Here is a 16,315-nt window from a genome sequence, read left to right as displayed (position 1 = left end):
TAGAGCTGACCGCCATCCTGAAGTCCATCCAGTCGGAGGCTGCGGTGGAGGCCAACTGGCGCTTCCCCCCGCCAGCGAAGGGCGGAAATTGATGAAATCTTTGCCTCTAGTGACGATGACGATGAGCCAGAGGTGTCGCGGACGGCATCTACTCGGTGCCCAGCACGAAGATAGTGGACATCTCCGATGATGAGTAGTGTAGGGTAGTACTAGGTTTTTATTTTGCATGGTTCGTATGAATTTGAGGGATCAACTTTGAGGTGTTTGGGTGCAGGGAAACAAATTTTGAAGTGTGGAATCAACTTTGAGGTGTTTGGATGCAAGGGAACGAATTTTGAAGTGTGATATATCTTTGTCTGTGGACGCGTCCGGATATGTCCGCGGACGTTTAAAAAAACAAGACCAAAAGGGCAAGCACCCCTCGGCGTATTTTTACAGAAGAGCGAGAAACAAGTTGAATATCCGCTCCTCGTGGGGGTTGAACCCGGCGGCCTAGAGCACAAGACAGTGCCCCTACCATTCAGCTAGCGCTCAATTCTCGTCCGCGGGCGTTTGAGAACCCGGATTTGATGTCCACGGTTGTAGATGCTTTGAGTTGATATGTTTGGTGGTATGAAATACGAGATTATTGTTTACATTTAGTTAATCCTCTTCTTCTGGAATAACTGAGGAGTAATGAAACCCAAACAAGAAAAACTGAGGAGCAATGAGATACTTAACAATCTTTGAAGGAATGATGACCATATGGTGATGAAAAGAGAAAGGAGCAAAGGTAAAGATAAAGAGAAAAATTCTTATATGACACTGTTTTAGATGTTGTTTCCCTATTTGACACCGAGAAACTTTTTCTTCCATATCCAACACCGTGTCTAAAATTTATGCCCTTTACGACACTTTTATTCAGTTTAAGCCTTAAAGGTGTTTTATGACACTTGAAAAGACCTATTTGCCCCTAAGGCGATATGTGATTAAAATTGTTATCTATTTTAAGCCTTAACGGTGTTAAATTACAAGCACTAACTCTGACTACACACATGGAGCTTGTGTGCCGGTGGCTCCGCACATCCGGGGCGGTAGGGTGTGGATCTCATGCAGCTGATAGTGTCATAAAGGGCATAAAATTTGGACTCGGTGTTAAATAAGAAAGACATTTTTTTTCAGTGTCAAATAAGGCAACAAATTTTAAAACGATGTTAAATAAAGAATTCTCTCAAAGATAAGCGATCCTCTCTTCCAGGTATGCTCGTTGGTAGAAACTCAGAAACCCAACTTGCCATGCAACACATCTTGATAGACCGACGAGGAAAAGATTTTTTGCCGAGAGTTCACAGCATATTGTGTGAAAAGTTGGAGCTGGACATTTATGCAGCTTATTATGTTATGAGCTTGGGTTGGCAAATCTCGCACTGCAAAGATATCGCCAATTCTTTCTTTCACCACAAACATTACATCAACTAACTTTCACCACAAACATTACATCAACTAACTTTCACCACAAACATTACATCATTTCCCGGTATCGACAATTCCTTCGTTTACCGCAAACGAACGTTACAATTTACTAACCTTTCCCCATGTAAGACAGGATATCTAAAGGGAACGGTATTTTATCTCAAAAGCTAAGTGCTCATTCATACTCTCCATCTTAAACCAAGGGTCAGTCCAGGCCATTTTGAGAAAACAATTGCGATGAAACGGTACAGGGTAGAGAGCGCTATTATACGCACTCATTAACAAGGCATGGGTGAGGAACTGTTAATTTAACAGAAATTTTGCAAACCGCACAGCATAAATTCTTGCATGATTGAATTGGTCAGGTCCATCACACCCGATGGCCACTCAGTAGCAAAAGTAAAAATTCTCTGCAGTCATCTCTTATTTGATGATGCTCCATAACACATGCACTGGACAAATCTGAAAAGAGTTTTGTTTCCACAAAAAAACCTAAGGCGACAACTACCGCCTGCTTGATGGCCAAATGTATATTCATAAACAAGGATGCCGTGGAGCAGTCTGGTGCTTAGAACGCGTAAGCGAAATCATATGCCTCATAAAATTCTTATTTTCAGAACCACGAGGCATCCTTAGTGGTGATGACCATCATCATCATCATCATGCCCATCTGGATTTCCACCATCACCAATGACCTTAAGCTGCATAAATCAAGCAGCAAAACGTCTGTTACAAAACCTAATACACCAACATAGCCTGGCAGCTGATGCTATGTTTTATCAAGACAAACTAGCCATCAAATGCATATACTGAATTAAAATTAATACGTGAATTACCACAAAGTATTGTGAGCAGACTGGGCATTCATGTGGCTCATCTTTTTTCAACCAGAACCATATGACGTCATGCTCATCCTCTGCAAATAAACCAACCACAATAAGTGTTATACAATCCTTGCCACATCTAGCAGTTTAGAGCTCAGATGAACCAGTTCCACAACAGCGTACCTCCTTCATCACCAGGGCAACCTACTATTCTCTTGTCAAAATAGGACTCAATGACGGCTGGTGCCTCCTGCAGGTACAGAATCAAAGTGAAATGAACAATATGGCAGAGAACTGGCACTGAAGTTGACAAGAAACAATGGATCAATTCCTTAGGTTCTGAACTTATAGTCAAACAATATTTTATCTTCTACAGAATGAAGAATGCATCCGCATACCATAACCACCATGACAATGCAATGGAAACTGCAACTTAAAAATTCTGGAACAGTACAAAGACACGCACACAAAAGGAATATAGAGAACTTGTCAGTTCCCACTTTCCATCAACAAAAGAAAACAGACAAGGAAAAGGCAGACAAACATCAAAGTATAGATTAAAGGTCAAGTGAACACACAGAATTAGCAGATAAAGTAAAAGGAATCTGCGACACGAGCTCAGCATGACCCATCCCTCAAATCTAACATATTTGTAGTAAATTCATGGAAGGTGTCTGAATATGCACATAAGTTCTGGTAAAGTCTGAACTGACGGAAAATGGATTTGCATAAACACTCAGATGCAATTCACTCAAAAGCCTAATATCTCTCTAGTCCCAGGTTACCTGAATTACACAACATATTCAAGTTTGCAATGCAACATCATAGCTGCCAAATTCACAGTTCGTGATTCACGATCGTCATTTTATCTGAATCGAGTTCAATCTTCAATGGGGGTTTACAAATCAAATATGAGATCCATAAATCACGAGGTAGGGTACATGGTCATGCAAACAACAAACAGATATCCACAGAAAATTCTATCTCCATAATACAAATAAATCACAGAAAGATGCAGGTATAATAGTTAGAGCTGGCCCAAATAATGCGTCTCTCTCTCACGCAGCCTCCGTTCGATCCCATTGCTTTCTGCATTTTCCCCTTTTCCCTACCTCTCTGAGATCCAGCCACCTCTGCTCGTCTCTCTCTGAGCGCTCATTGCCCCCCCTCCCCCCAAGTGTCCCTTCAACTAAACCAGTCCTTCGTTGCTACTACTGCTTCACCCAGAGAACAGAAGAGTGCTGTTTCTTGCGCTAAGGAAAAGAAACGAGTTAGGGGAGATGGAGCCACTGCCACCAGTACTGCCAAGGTGGCTTGGGCCGTTGTTACTGTTCTGAATTCTGTTTCTGTGGAGCTTGCAGTGTGCTATTGCAATGTGTCATGTTCGCTAGAATATTTGTGTTTGTGCGCGCGCGCTTCACTGTGATCAATAAAACGCAATTTTCTGTTCAAGCCATATATACCTCTGTAATTGGGTCATCAACCCAGATTTATGTGGGTCACGTAACCGTGTTCAGAACTAGCTTACCGAACACACTGCGATTAGGGTGTGTTTGGGTGATACCCACACTAGCCTTACCAAATGTTGGCATGAGTTGGCTTGCCAATTTTTTGGCCAAGGAATTCCTCACCCTCATTTGGCCAACTATTTGGCAAAAATCTGTGAGGGAGGGGTGTACACCCATTGGTAACCAAAATTTCAGGCAACAAAGCAAACAATAAAAAAATAGGCAACCAATAATTTGGCAGGGCTAGTCTGGGCAGCAAACCAAACAGACCATTAGTGATCCGGTTTCTTGTCCTGGATTCCTGGTAACTTTGGTTTACCCCGTGTAATCAACAAAATTTGGCACGGCATGTTCCATTCTGGAAATAGTAGATATAAAATATAACATCACAACTCACATAACAGAAAATATGCATCAGTGGGCTTGCAGTAAGAGCCTTAAGAGATTCACATGGACATATTATGACGGGTATTCACAGCCTTCTGTTTGGAACAGAAAACAAGCTGTCAGACTAAAGCTGAGTTTTCATACAAGTCATGACTGTAGAAACTGTACTGGCTGGGGGAAACATTATTAACTCTTATGTTATGACCGTATGAGCCAGGAGTAAGGGCATGTTCAGAGTTCTCTAGTGCCACGAAATCCTCAACTCCTGCTCCCAATTTTGGAATCTCACTCCTCGTACGAAAACGCCGAGCGGTGTTCCGTTCGGTTGCCTCGCTCCGGCTCCCGGTTCTGGGCCTGGGCTGACAGCCCGACAAAATACCATCTCCCGGTTCGTGGTATGGGCTGGCAGCCAAATAAAATATCATCTGGCATCTTCGGGGCAGATGGCAGGCCAGCGCTTTGAGCCAAACAAGTAGCATCTCCCTGAATTCTCTATCTTCCAGAACTTTCCGATAAAAAAAAAGGAAAACTACCGTCTCCACCTCCGACCTGTCCTCCCCGCATGAGAAACCCCAGGGACATATATTTCCGGCTCCCGCGCAGGCTGCTGCACAAGCAGCTCCTCACGATAGTCGACTCCACCTCCGGGCTCGTCATCACCGCCGCGACAGCCACCACTCACAGAGCCGGATCCACCGCGACCGTGCTCACCAACGTCTGTTGCGGCCCCACTCCTAACCGGGACCTCCGGCCTCATGGCCGCTTCTTAACCAGGCCCTCCAGCCTCGTGTCGACTGTTGTGCACCCTCGTTCGCCAAGGTGCCCGCCGTGCACGGGGCCTTCCACAGGGTGGCGAAGGGTGAGGCTGGGGAAGGACTCCGACAGCAGGAACTTTGATGCTCCTGGCTGGAGAAACCGGCGAGGTGGCGGAGGAAACTACTGCTAGCCGTACAGCTTGTGTGGTCGGTGCATTCAATTTGCAGCCTGAGCGCCACCTAGGAAGGTTCTGCACGGGGAGGATCGTCAAAGATGCCTCATGATTTGCCGGCAGCGATGGCTGCCCTTGGTGCTGACACTCTGGGTGTCCTCGGCCATTGTGTGAAGAGCAAGGAGAGGGGGATGAGAGGGAGAGATCTGTGGCATGGAGGTAAGTGGAGGCAGAGGGGTTTGGTTCACATCACGGGTGGGGAGTGAAAGCGAAATACTTTTTCCCACTTATCGGCGGGACTGTGGGTAATATTCTCCAACAATGTGAAACGCTGCTTCATATACCCCAATTTCTGGTGCTCTGCAATTTGTACTGTGGGACCTCTGTGCTCCACAGATCTCACTCCGTGTAGCTGGACCGTCCAGGCAGGCCCCGCCTGCGGAGTTGGCAGATCTGCAAACCGGAGGGTTGCCAAACAGGGCCTAACAGCTTTTGAATTACACTGCTTAATAGTGTAAACAAATCAAGTTTTCAGCACATTATATCTCTATACACACACACACACACACATGCAACCATGAAATGCATAAGATAATGAACCAGTACTTAATGCATTAATAAGAGAAGTTTAAGGCAACAGAGATCCTTCTAATGTAGCAATTTCCAGTGAAGAAGGTTTACAGCCTTTGTCATAACTCATAAAATCACATGAATAAGGTTTACGCCCTTGGTCATAACTCATAAAATCACAAATTAACCAGCAAAGGCAGGGGTAAATAATGATCATTTGACCGAACAGCATGAAGTGACCATTGTCCATTGATGCTATGGTAGACAGGGAACAAGGAAAAATTAAACACAGCAGCCATTAGATAGAACAGCCACGAGTTTCTACACCGATGGATGATGGCATATTGATGAACTGCGTGCATAGACAAATCTCCAAAGTGCATCAGGACATCACAGAATATTACTGGAAAGATACATGCACGATACATCCCACTCAATTCATTAAACTATCAATCAATAAATTAGTCACCAAAGTGCTCCGATGAACCTAAACAGAGCAAGCATGTATGATCCCATTTGCCATATTATGAACAAATCACAGACAACCAAGATAATAGTATTAACGCCTCACCTTGGTACCGAAGGGACCGACAGGAGGATCCATGTCGAAGCGCTTCTTCCCCTGCGAAACCACAACCAGATCGAGAAATTACAGCCCATTCCAAGGACCAAACCAAACGGGGCATTCCAGCCGGAATCTCCAAACCCAAGGCCCAATCCATCTCACCTGGAGCTCCGCCTCGAGCTCCTCGCGCTCCAACCCCGTGGCTATGGGCATGACGTCCTCCACACTCGTCCCTGCCGCCGCCGGCTTGTCCGCTGCAGAAACACGCCAATCCACCAGTCGATCAGCGCCAGGAACCTCCACGACAACGAGATCTGGGGAGGGGGCAGTTGGGCCTTACCAGAGAGGAGGGGCCCAGTGCGGCGGAAGGCCGCGACCGCCGTGGAGAGGGGAGCGGCCCGGGCGCTGGCCGGGGAGGGGGCCGCGCCGGCTGCGGCGGCAGCGCGGTGGAGGGCGGGGGCTAGGGTTTGGAGGCGGCGCCACATGGTGCGTGCGTGTGCTCTCAGGTCACGGCGGCAGCCTCCTCGGGGGAAAGGGAAATGGAGTGGGGACGCGAGCGAGAAGGGCAGGCTCGATTTGATCTGACCAGAGAGGGCGGAGGAGGTCAAGGACAAGAGGAGGGTATGCGACCTGCGGGGGGGTGGTGCGTCGAGGTCCGTGCGGGCTGATGGACGGACGGGATCGAAGGTTGGACTGTGAAATGAGGGGAGAGTGACAAGTGTTCGAGTGGTGGCGCCGCCTCTGGCGTGCCACCTAGGAGTACCTAGGAGAGTTGCCTAAAAGAAAAAACCTAGGAGTACCTAGTAGGAGAGAAAAAACACTTGTGTTTTTTTAAACACATTTTAAAAAAAAAATGAACTTGTGGCACACTTTGTTGAACTCAAAATAATAGTTACATCGTTAACAAGTTCATCGAAGAGGAATCAGGAGGATCATCATTGTCGGTGCAACAAACCCTGTGTCCGTTGTCTAGACTGTGCACAGACACAAGAATAAGATCACAGCATCAAGGTCAGACTAAAACACAAGGGGTCAGTTATTCGAAGGAGCAACGTGCAGCACAAAAGGACCAAGACTAGCCGGAAAAGTAAGATATCATCAAGGGGAAAAACCTCCCTTGCCGGGCAGGCGAGCCTGGCGAGGATGGGGTTACCCCCGGAAGCAAGCGTTCGAGTCGTTCCGGCAGGCCTACCGAGGCTTACGGAGGTAGAACCGCTCCACCCCACCACCTCATCACAACGCAAGTCGTCAATCGGTGCGATGTCAAGCTCCAATGTGACTAAGTGGTTGTTATTCGCCACATGGCAGCCACTTCCTACAGAAAATGCCTCCAAGGGACACCCGTCCTGAAACATGTCAAGCAAGCAGGCGCGGAGCTGGCAAAACAGCCCGACAGGGCCTGCCGGGCGAGCTGTGATGTGACGTTGAGCGGCGCATTTAATGCGCCATGTCAGCTTCTAGAGTTAGGTGAGATAGCATTGTTTGCTATCTAATCAGTGCATAATGACTGATTTGCCACTGTGGTGACCCCTTGATCTATAAAAGGAGGCCCATGGTGACTGTAGAAGGGGTTGGTCAGTTGGGTGGCTAATCCACACTCTCACATTCTCATACGCGTGTAGCCGTTTTCGCCCCGAGGCAACCTGATAACCCACAAGTATAGGGGATCACAACAGTTTTCAAGGGTAGAGTATTCAACCCAAATTTATTGATTCGACACAAGGGGAGCCAAAGAATATTCTCAAGTATTAGCAGCTGAGTTGTCAATTCAACCACACATGTAAACTTAATATCTGCAGGAAAGTGTTTAGTAGCAAAGTAATATGATAGTAGTGGTAACTGTGGCAAAAGGTAATGGTAGCAAAAGTAATATTTTTGGGTTTTGTAGTGATTGTAACAGTAGCAACGGAAAAGTAAATAAGCGAAGAACAATATAGGAAAAACTCGTACGCATTGGATCGGTGATGGAGAACTATGCCGGATGCGATCGATCATGTAACAGTCATAACCTAGGGTGACACAGAACTAGTTCCACTTCATCAATGTAATGTAGGCATGTATTCCGAATATAGTCATACGTGCTTATGGAAAAGAACTTGTATGACATCTTTTGTCCTACTGTAAGTGCATCTAGTGCCACCCCTAGTTGGTTTTGGAGTATTGACGACAAACCTGGTTGAGGGACTAATGTGTTTGTGAGAATTGCAGGATAACACAGGTAGAAGTCCCTCATTGATTCAGTTTTCCTATCAGAGATGACCCCTAAAAATGTATGAAGACATTGAAGTCAAAGGTGGTATGTGAAGACATTCACATTGAAGACTATGACAAGAGAGGACATCGCGTGAAGACTATGGAGCGCGAAGACTTAGCAGTTTTGTTGTTCTGTGTTTTTCTTTGTTGGGTCATAGGAACCACCATACTGTTAAGTGAGGTCCAAGAGAACCAGTCAGAATGACTGAAGTGATGCTTAACCAAAATCCTATGTCTTCGAGTGAAGACAATGAAAGCAAATCTTATCCAGAGTTGGATAAGCCAGCTTTGCTTGTAGCCCAAGTAATGTTGTTGTGTGTGTTTGAAATCTGATCGTTGAAACACGTGTCAGTTCCTTAGTGACCAAGGGTCATTTCGGACAAATCAGGTCGGGTTGCCTAGTGGCTATAAATAGCCCATCCCCTACAACCATAAACGGTTGGCTGCTCAGAGTTAGTGTACGGTTTTTGTCGTTTGAGAGCAACCCACCTCGAAGCCTTTGAGAGAGAATTCCTTCCGAGGATAAAGCCCTAACCACCCAGAGCCAAAGAGTGTTAGGCATCACTGAAGTCTTCCTGTCTGTGTGATCTGAAGACTTATTACACTTGAGGACTGTGAATCCTCCAGCCGGTTAGGCATCGCGTTCTGAGCATCCAAGAGTCATTGCGGATCGCCGGTGAACGAAGTCTATGAAGGTTTGGGAGTCTACCTTGAAGACTTACCAGAGTGATTGGGCGAGGACTGTGTGTCCTTAGCTCAAGGGGAATAAGGTGAAGACGCAGTCTTCTGAGTTGAATCTCGGCCTCCCTAACCAGACGTACAGTTGTCACATCAACTGGAACTGGTCCAACAAATAATTGTCTTCAACGAGTCACTGGTTTCATCCTTCCCTTTCCTTTACTTATGGTTGGCCCTGGTGAAGTCATTGTATGATTGCATTATCTTTTGTCTTCAGTGAGTGACTGCTTGTTTTGATTGGCTTCACACTATCTTCCTATCTGATCTAAACTGCCTAGTTGCTATTGGTCATTGTTCTTTCACTTCATTGAATATTTGACTATGGCTTGCTTAGTGTAGTCTACCTTCCACTGCATGGTAATAGGTTTATTTCTATCGTTTGTCTTCAAAACTTTCATGTTTTGAAGACTTTCATAAAAATCGCCTATTCACCCCCCCTCTAGTCGATCACTAGCACTTTCAATTGGTACCAGAGCAAGGTACTCCCTTGTTCTGTGTGATTCGGTTTAACCACCTGGAGTTTTAGCTATGTCGACTGTAGGGATAATCAAAGTCTCCGCTGCGTGCCCAGTCTTCGATGGAACTGAATATTCCTACTGGAAGAATAAGATGTGCATGCATCTTGAAGCCATTGATGTCGACCTATGGTATGTCATCAAGAATGGCGTTCCCAAGGCTGGTGAAGGTGTCACCGCTGCTGATGTCAAGAAGTTCGTTCAACTGGACTCCACTGCCAAGAACATCATCTATGGTCATCTGACCAAAGGACAGTATGGCCGTGTGAGTGCTTTGGAAACATCTAAGCTAGTCTGGGACTAGCTCTCAAGGTCAACGAAGGCGTCTCAACCCAAAGAGATCAGAGAATCAGTGTCCTTCGCAACCTCTTCAACCGCTTCAAGAAAAATGATAATGAGAATGTCCAGCTCGCGTTTGATCGACTCACTGACATCACCAATGAGCTTCAAGCCCTCGGCGCTATTGAGATCACCAAGCATGAAGTCGTCAAGACACTCCTGAGATCACTTGACAGCTCGTTTGACACCCTAGCCCTAATGATTCAAGAACGTCCTGACTTCAAGACACTCGATCCGTCTGACATACTTGAGAGGCTCAACACACATGAGTTTCAGCTTTCTGAGAAAAGAGACATCTACAGTCCCAACTATGGGCGAACTCGTGCCTTGAAGGCAAAAGCTGTCTCCTCATCTGAAGAAGAATCTGATAGCAGTTCTGATGATCCTAAAGACATTGGAAAGGAGCTTTCTATGCTGGTGAAGAAGTTCCAAAAATTCACCAAGAAGAAAGGCTTCAGAAAGTCCTCACGATCAAGCTCAAGGAATGATGAAGCTTCTGCTCATGACTACAAGAAGAGAACATGCCACAAGTGCAAGAAACCTGGCCACTACATCTCTGAGTGTACGCAGTGGGACAATGAAAACAAGAATAAAAAGAAGAGCAAGGAGTATGATTCTGACGACAAGAAGAAGAAGAAATACTCAAAGTCTTCTTCCAAGTCTTCTTCAAAGTCTTCATCACACAAGAAGAATTCATCTGGCAAGGCTCGTGCGTTTGTTGGCAAGGAAATGGATTCAGAGGAGGAGTCCGCTTCTGAGGAGGCAGAGGTGGAGTCTGAGGAGGAGTCCGATTCTGGCGTGGCAAGTCTGGCTACAGCCTACGTTGCCAAGTCCATCTTCAACACTGAAGACAATGACTCCGTCACCAACGCTGATGCTAATGACAAGGACAACTCCACTCCCACCTACTGCTTCATGGCACGTGGTGCCAAGGGAAAGGTCTCCAGCCGAAAACCAAAATCGTCTGAAGCTATTGCTGGTGACCTTAAACATCTTGCAGGGCGCAAGATCAAATGCCCAAATGGTCTTATTATGTATTTTGTTCCTGAGTTGCTTGCTAATTGCCCTATCAATCCTAACCTTGATCTAAGCTTTCATAATCCACTTGCTCGTCAAATGTTTTTTCTTCACAATTCTCTTCGTGAAGCCTATCCCCCTAACTGCACTATAGGGTACGACACCAGCTGCTTCAGAATGGATTATTGATAGTGGGTGTACTAATCACATGACTGGCAAACGAAGTCTTCTTATGGACTCAACCTTACGTCCATCTGACAAAAGTCACATCACATTTGCTGACACTGGTAAAAGCAAGGTATTGGGTCTAGGTAGAGTTGCAGTCTCAAGGGATCAACACATGGATAAAGTCATGCTTGTTGAATCCCTTGGTTTCAACTTAATGTATGTCTCAATGCTTTGCGATTTAAACATGATTGTGATGTTTGGAAAATATCGTTGCCTTGTTCTAATGGAATCTGACAAGTCTCTAGTTTTTTAAGGGTATCGGAAAGATGATTTGTACATGGTAGATTTCTCAGCAGGACCACAACTTGCCGTATGTCTTTTAGCAAAAGCTTCAGAATGCTGGCTCTGGCATCGAAGGCTAGGACATGCTGGCATGAGGAACCTACACACTCTTGCAAGAAAGAAGAATGTCCTAGGATTGAGGGCGTCAAGTTCACGAAGGATCACTTATGCGGTGCCTATGAAGCAGGAAAGATGACGAGGGCCAAGCATCCCTCGAAGACAATCATGACAACGACTCAACCCTTCGAACTGCTCCACATGGACCTTTTCGGTCCCACTCATTACTCAACTCTTACTACTACTGCTTGTCTCTATGGCTTTGTCATTGTTGATGATTATTCAAGATATACTTGGGTGCATAATCCTCTACAAGATTGAAGTGCAGGATGTCTTCAGACGCTTCGCCAATCGAGCCATGAACAACTATGGCGTCAAGATAAAGCACATCAAAAGTGACAATGGCACTGAATTCAAGAACACTGGGCTAGATACATATCTTGATACTTTGGGCATCACTCATGAATTCTCAGCTCCGTACACGCCACAGCAGAATGGCGTCGTCGAACGCAAGAACAGAACACTTATTGAGATGGCCCGGACGATGCTTGATGAATACAAGACTCCAAGAAAATTCTGGCCTGAAGCCATTGATACTGCATGTCATATCATCAACCGTGTTTATCTTCATAAGCTTCTCAACAAGACATCCTATGAGCTCCTTACTGGCAAGAAGCCAAATGTCAGTTACTTCAGAGTATTTGGTGCCAGGTGCTGGATTAAGGATCCACATCACACTTCAAAATTTGCACCGAAAGCACATGAAGGTTTTATGCTTGGATATGGAAAGGATTCGCACTCCTACAGAGTCTTCAACCTCTTTCACTATAAAGTGGTTGAAACTGTGGATGTGCGGTTCGATGAGACTAACGGCTCGCAAAGAGAGCACCTGCCAAATGTGCTAGATGAAGTTCCATCCAGTGAATCAATCAAACTTATGGGAACTAGAGAAATCATACCATCTGAAGCTCAGCCCGAAGAGGAACTTATCATCTCCGCACTTGATCAACCTGAAGACAATGCTCAGCCTGAAGACAATCCTTCTAACGATGACAATGATCAGCAAGAGCAAAATCTTCGTCCTGTACATCCTCGTGTTGCAAATGAAGTATAGATTGAGAGAATAATTGATAGCATCAATGCACCAGGTCCACTCACTCATTCAAGGGCAACACAACTAGCAAATTTCTGTGGGCACTTAGCATCCGTCTCAATATCTGAACCCAAGAAAGTTGATGAAGCCTTCATGGAACCTGAATGGATTCAAGCTATGCAACAAGAGCTTCAACAGTTTGAGCTGAATAATGTATGGGAACTGGTTAAGCGTCCTGATCCTCGTAAGCACAATATAATAGGCACTAAATGGATATATCGCAACAAACAAGATGAGCATGGTCAAGTTGTCAGAAACAAAGCTCGTCTCGTTGCTCAAGGATACACTCAAGTTGAAGGGATTGACTTCGATGAAACATTTGCTCCTGTGGCTAGGCTTGAAGCCATACGCATATTGCTGGCCTATGCAAATCATCATAACATTCTTCTGCATCAAATGGATGTGAAGAGCGCTTTTCTCAATGGCAAGATTGAAGAAGAAGTGTATGTTGCACAACCACCTGGCTTTGAAGATCCAAAACATCCTGACATGATGTACAAGCTCAACAAGGCACTGTATGGCCTCAAACAAGCCCCTTGGGCTTGGTATGACACACTCAAAGACTTCCTGAAGAGCAAAGGCTTCAAACCTGGTTCCCTCGACCCCACTCTCTTCACGAAGACATATGATGGTGAACTGTTTGTGTGCCAAATATATGTGGATGACATTATCTTCGGCTGCACCAATCAGAAATACACTGACGAGTTTGGATACATGATGCAAGAGCAATATCAGATGTCCATGATGGGTGAGCTGAAGTTCTTCCTTGGTCTTCAAATACGTCAGCAATGCAACGACATCTTTATATCTCAAGAGAAATACCTCAAAGATTGCCTGAAGAAATTTGGGATGCAAGGTTGCAAAGGCTTCATGACGCCAATGCCAGCCAAACATCATCTGGGTCCCGACGACAATGGTAAAGAGTTCGATCAAAAGGTATACCGCTCCATGATTGGTTCTTTGCTTTATTTATGTGCATCTAGGCCAGATATCATGCTTAGTGTTTGCATGTGTGCCCGGTTCCAAGCGGCACCAAAGGAATCGCATCACTTAGCTGTGAAGCAAATTCTCACATATCTGGCTCACACCCCAACACTAGGATTATGGTATCCAAAGGGCTCAGAGATTGATCTAGTTGGATTCTCGGATGCTGATTATGCTGGTGACAAGGTGGATCGCAAGTCTAGATTAGGCACATGTCATTTTCTGGGACGATCACTTGTATGTTGGTCTTCAAAGAAGCAGAACTGTGTATCTCTCTCCACTGCTGAATCTGAATACATTGCTGCTGGATCTTGTTGCGCCCAGCTTCTATGGATGAAGCAAACACTCAAAGACTATGGCATTCAAGTGCCACTCTGCTGCGACAACGAAAGCGCCATCAAGATTGCCAACAACCCAGTTCAGCACTCGAAGACAAAGCACATTGAAATTCGTCATCACTTTCTCAGAGATTGTGTAATGAAGGAAGATATTGATATCATTGAAGGAAATATGCCCTAGAGGCAATAATAAAGTTATTATTTTATTTCCTTATATCATGATAAATGTTTATTGTTCATGCTAGAATTGTATTATCCGGAAACATAATGCTTGTGTGAATACATAGACAAACTAAACGTCACTAGTATGCCTCTACTTGACTACCTCGTTAATCAAAGATGGTTATGTTTCCTAACCATAGACATGTGTTGTCATTTGATTAACGGGATCACATTATTAGGAGAATGATGTGATTGACATGACCCATTCCATTAGCTTAGCACCCATTCGTTTAGTATGTTGCTATTGCTTTCTTCATGACTTATACATGTTCCTATGACTATGAGATTATGCAACTCCCGTTTGCCGGAGGAACACTTTGTGTGCTACCAAACGTCACAACATAACTGGGTGATTATAAAGGAGCTCTACAGGTGTCTCCAAAGGTACATGTAGGGTTGGCGTATTTCGAGATTAGGATTTGTCACTCCGATTATCGGAGAGGTATCTCTGGGCCCTCTCGGTAATGCACATCACATAAGCCTTACAAGCATTGCAACTAATGAGTTAGTTGTGAGATGGTGTATTACGAAACGAGTAAAGAGACTTGCCGGTAACGAGATTGAACTAGGTATTGAGATACCGACGATCGAATCTCGGGCAAGTAACATACCGATGACAAAGGGAACAAAGTATGTTGTTATGCGGTTTGACCGATAAAGATCTTCGTAGAATATGTAGGAGCCAATATGAGCATCCAAGTTCCGCTATTGTTTATTGACTGGAGACATGTCTCGGTCATGTCTACATTGTTCTCGAACCCGTAGGGTCCGCACGCTTAACGTTACGATGACAGTTTCATTATGAGTTTATATATTTTGATGTACCGAAGTTAGTTCGGAGTCCCGGATGTGATCATGGACATGACGAGGAGTCTCGGAATGGTCGAGACATAAAGATTGATATATTGGAAGCCTATGTTTGGACATCGGAAGTGTTCTGGGTGAAATCGGCATTTTACTGGAGTACCGGGAGGTTACCGGAACCCCCCGGTAACCTAATGGGCCTTAATGGGCCTAGTGGAGGAAGAGGAGAGGAGGCCTAGGGGCTTCCGCGTGCCCCTCCCCCCCCAAGTCCGAATTGGACAAGGAGGGGGGGTGGCGCCCCCCCTTTCCTTTCTTCCCTCTCTTCCTTCTTCCCCAAGTCCTAATCCAACTAGGGAAAGGGGGGAGTCCTACTCCCGGTAGGAGTAGGACTCCTCCTGTGCGCCTCCTCCTAGGGCCTGTCGCACCCCCCCCTTGGCTCCTTTATATACGGGGGCAGGGGGCACCCCTAGACACACAAGTTGATCTCTAAGATCGTTCTCTTAGCCGCGTGCGGTGCCCCCTTCCACCATAGTCCTCGATAATATTGTAGTGGTGCTTAGGCGAAGCCCTGCGACAGTTGAACATCAAGATCGTCCCCACACCATTGTGCTGACGGAACTCTTCCCCGACACTTTGCTAGATCGGAGTCCGGGGATCGTCATCGAGCTGAACGTGTGCTAGAACTCGGAGGTACCGTAGTTTCGGTGCTTGATCGGTCGGGCCGTGAAGACGTACGACTACATCAACCGCGTTGTCATAACGCTTCCGCTTTCGGTCTACGAGGGTACGTAGATCACACTCTCCCCTTTCATTGCTACGCATCACCATGATCTTGCGTGTGCGTAGATTTTTTTTTGAAATTACTACGTTCCCCAACAGTGGTATCAGAGCCAGGTTTTATGCGTTGATGTTATATGCGCGAGTAGAACACAAGTGAGTTGTGGGCGATATAAGTCATACTGCTTACCAGCATGTCATACTTTGGTTCGGCGGTATTGTTGGATGAAGCGGCCCGAACCGACATTACGCGTACGCTTACGCGAGACTAGTTCTACCGACGTTCTTTGCACACAGGTGGCTGGCGGGTGTCAGTTTCTCCAACTTTAGTTGAACCGAGTGTGGCTACGCCCGGTCTTTGCGAAGGTTAGAAC

At 45.7% G+C, this 16,315-nt stretch overlaps 1 protein-coding gene across 1 annotated transcript; it reads right to left on the bottom strand.

The window, feature by feature from the left end:
• Positions 1-1,743: 1,743 nt before the first annotated feature.
• On the bottom strand, positions 1,744-6,870 carry LOC123061460 (putative cytochrome c oxidase subunit 5b-like). Its single transcript, XM_044484586.1, has 6 exons — positions 6,575-6,870; positions 6,397-6,488; positions 6,241-6,291; positions 2,460-2,526; positions 2,289-2,368; positions 1,744-2,153 (listed from the first exon to the last, which is right to left on the bottom strand). Exons 1-6 carry the CDS (start codon positions 6,717-6,719, stop codon positions 2,085-2,087), a joined length of 504 nt encoding a protein of 167 aa, XP_044340521.1. The 5' UTR covers positions 6,720-6,870; the 3' UTR covers positions 1,744-2,084.
• Positions 6,871-16,315: the final 9,445 nt, after the last annotated feature.

This window comes from Triticum aestivum, chromosome 3A (assembly GCF_018294505.1).
Source record: "Triticum aestivum cultivar Chinese Spring chromosome 3A, IWGSC CS RefSeq v2.1, whole genome shotgun sequence".
In the NCBI taxonomy this organism is placed as follows: Eukaryota; Viridiplantae; Streptophyta; class Magnoliopsida; order Poales; family Poaceae; genus Triticum; species Triticum aestivum.
This window is presented reverse-complemented; position numbering and strand designations above follow the sequence as displayed.

What these genes read in the sequence shown, in the direction of transcription:
- LOC123061460 (XM_044484586.1), bottom strand. Translation starts at nt 6,719, where the DNA reads ATGTGGCGCCGCCTCCAAACCCTAGCCCCCGCCCTCCACCGCGCTGCC. An exon ending in AGCTCGAGGCGGAGCTCCAG is followed by an intron (nt 6,292 to 6,396) that starts GTGAGATGGATT and finishes GTGGTTTCGCAG; the next exon opens with GGGAAGAAGCGCTTCGACAT. An exon ending in TCGGTCCCTTCGGTACCAAG is followed by an intron (nt 2,527 to 6,240) that starts GTGAGGCGTTAA and finishes CTGTACCTGCAG; the next exon opens with GAGGCACCAGCCGTCATTGA.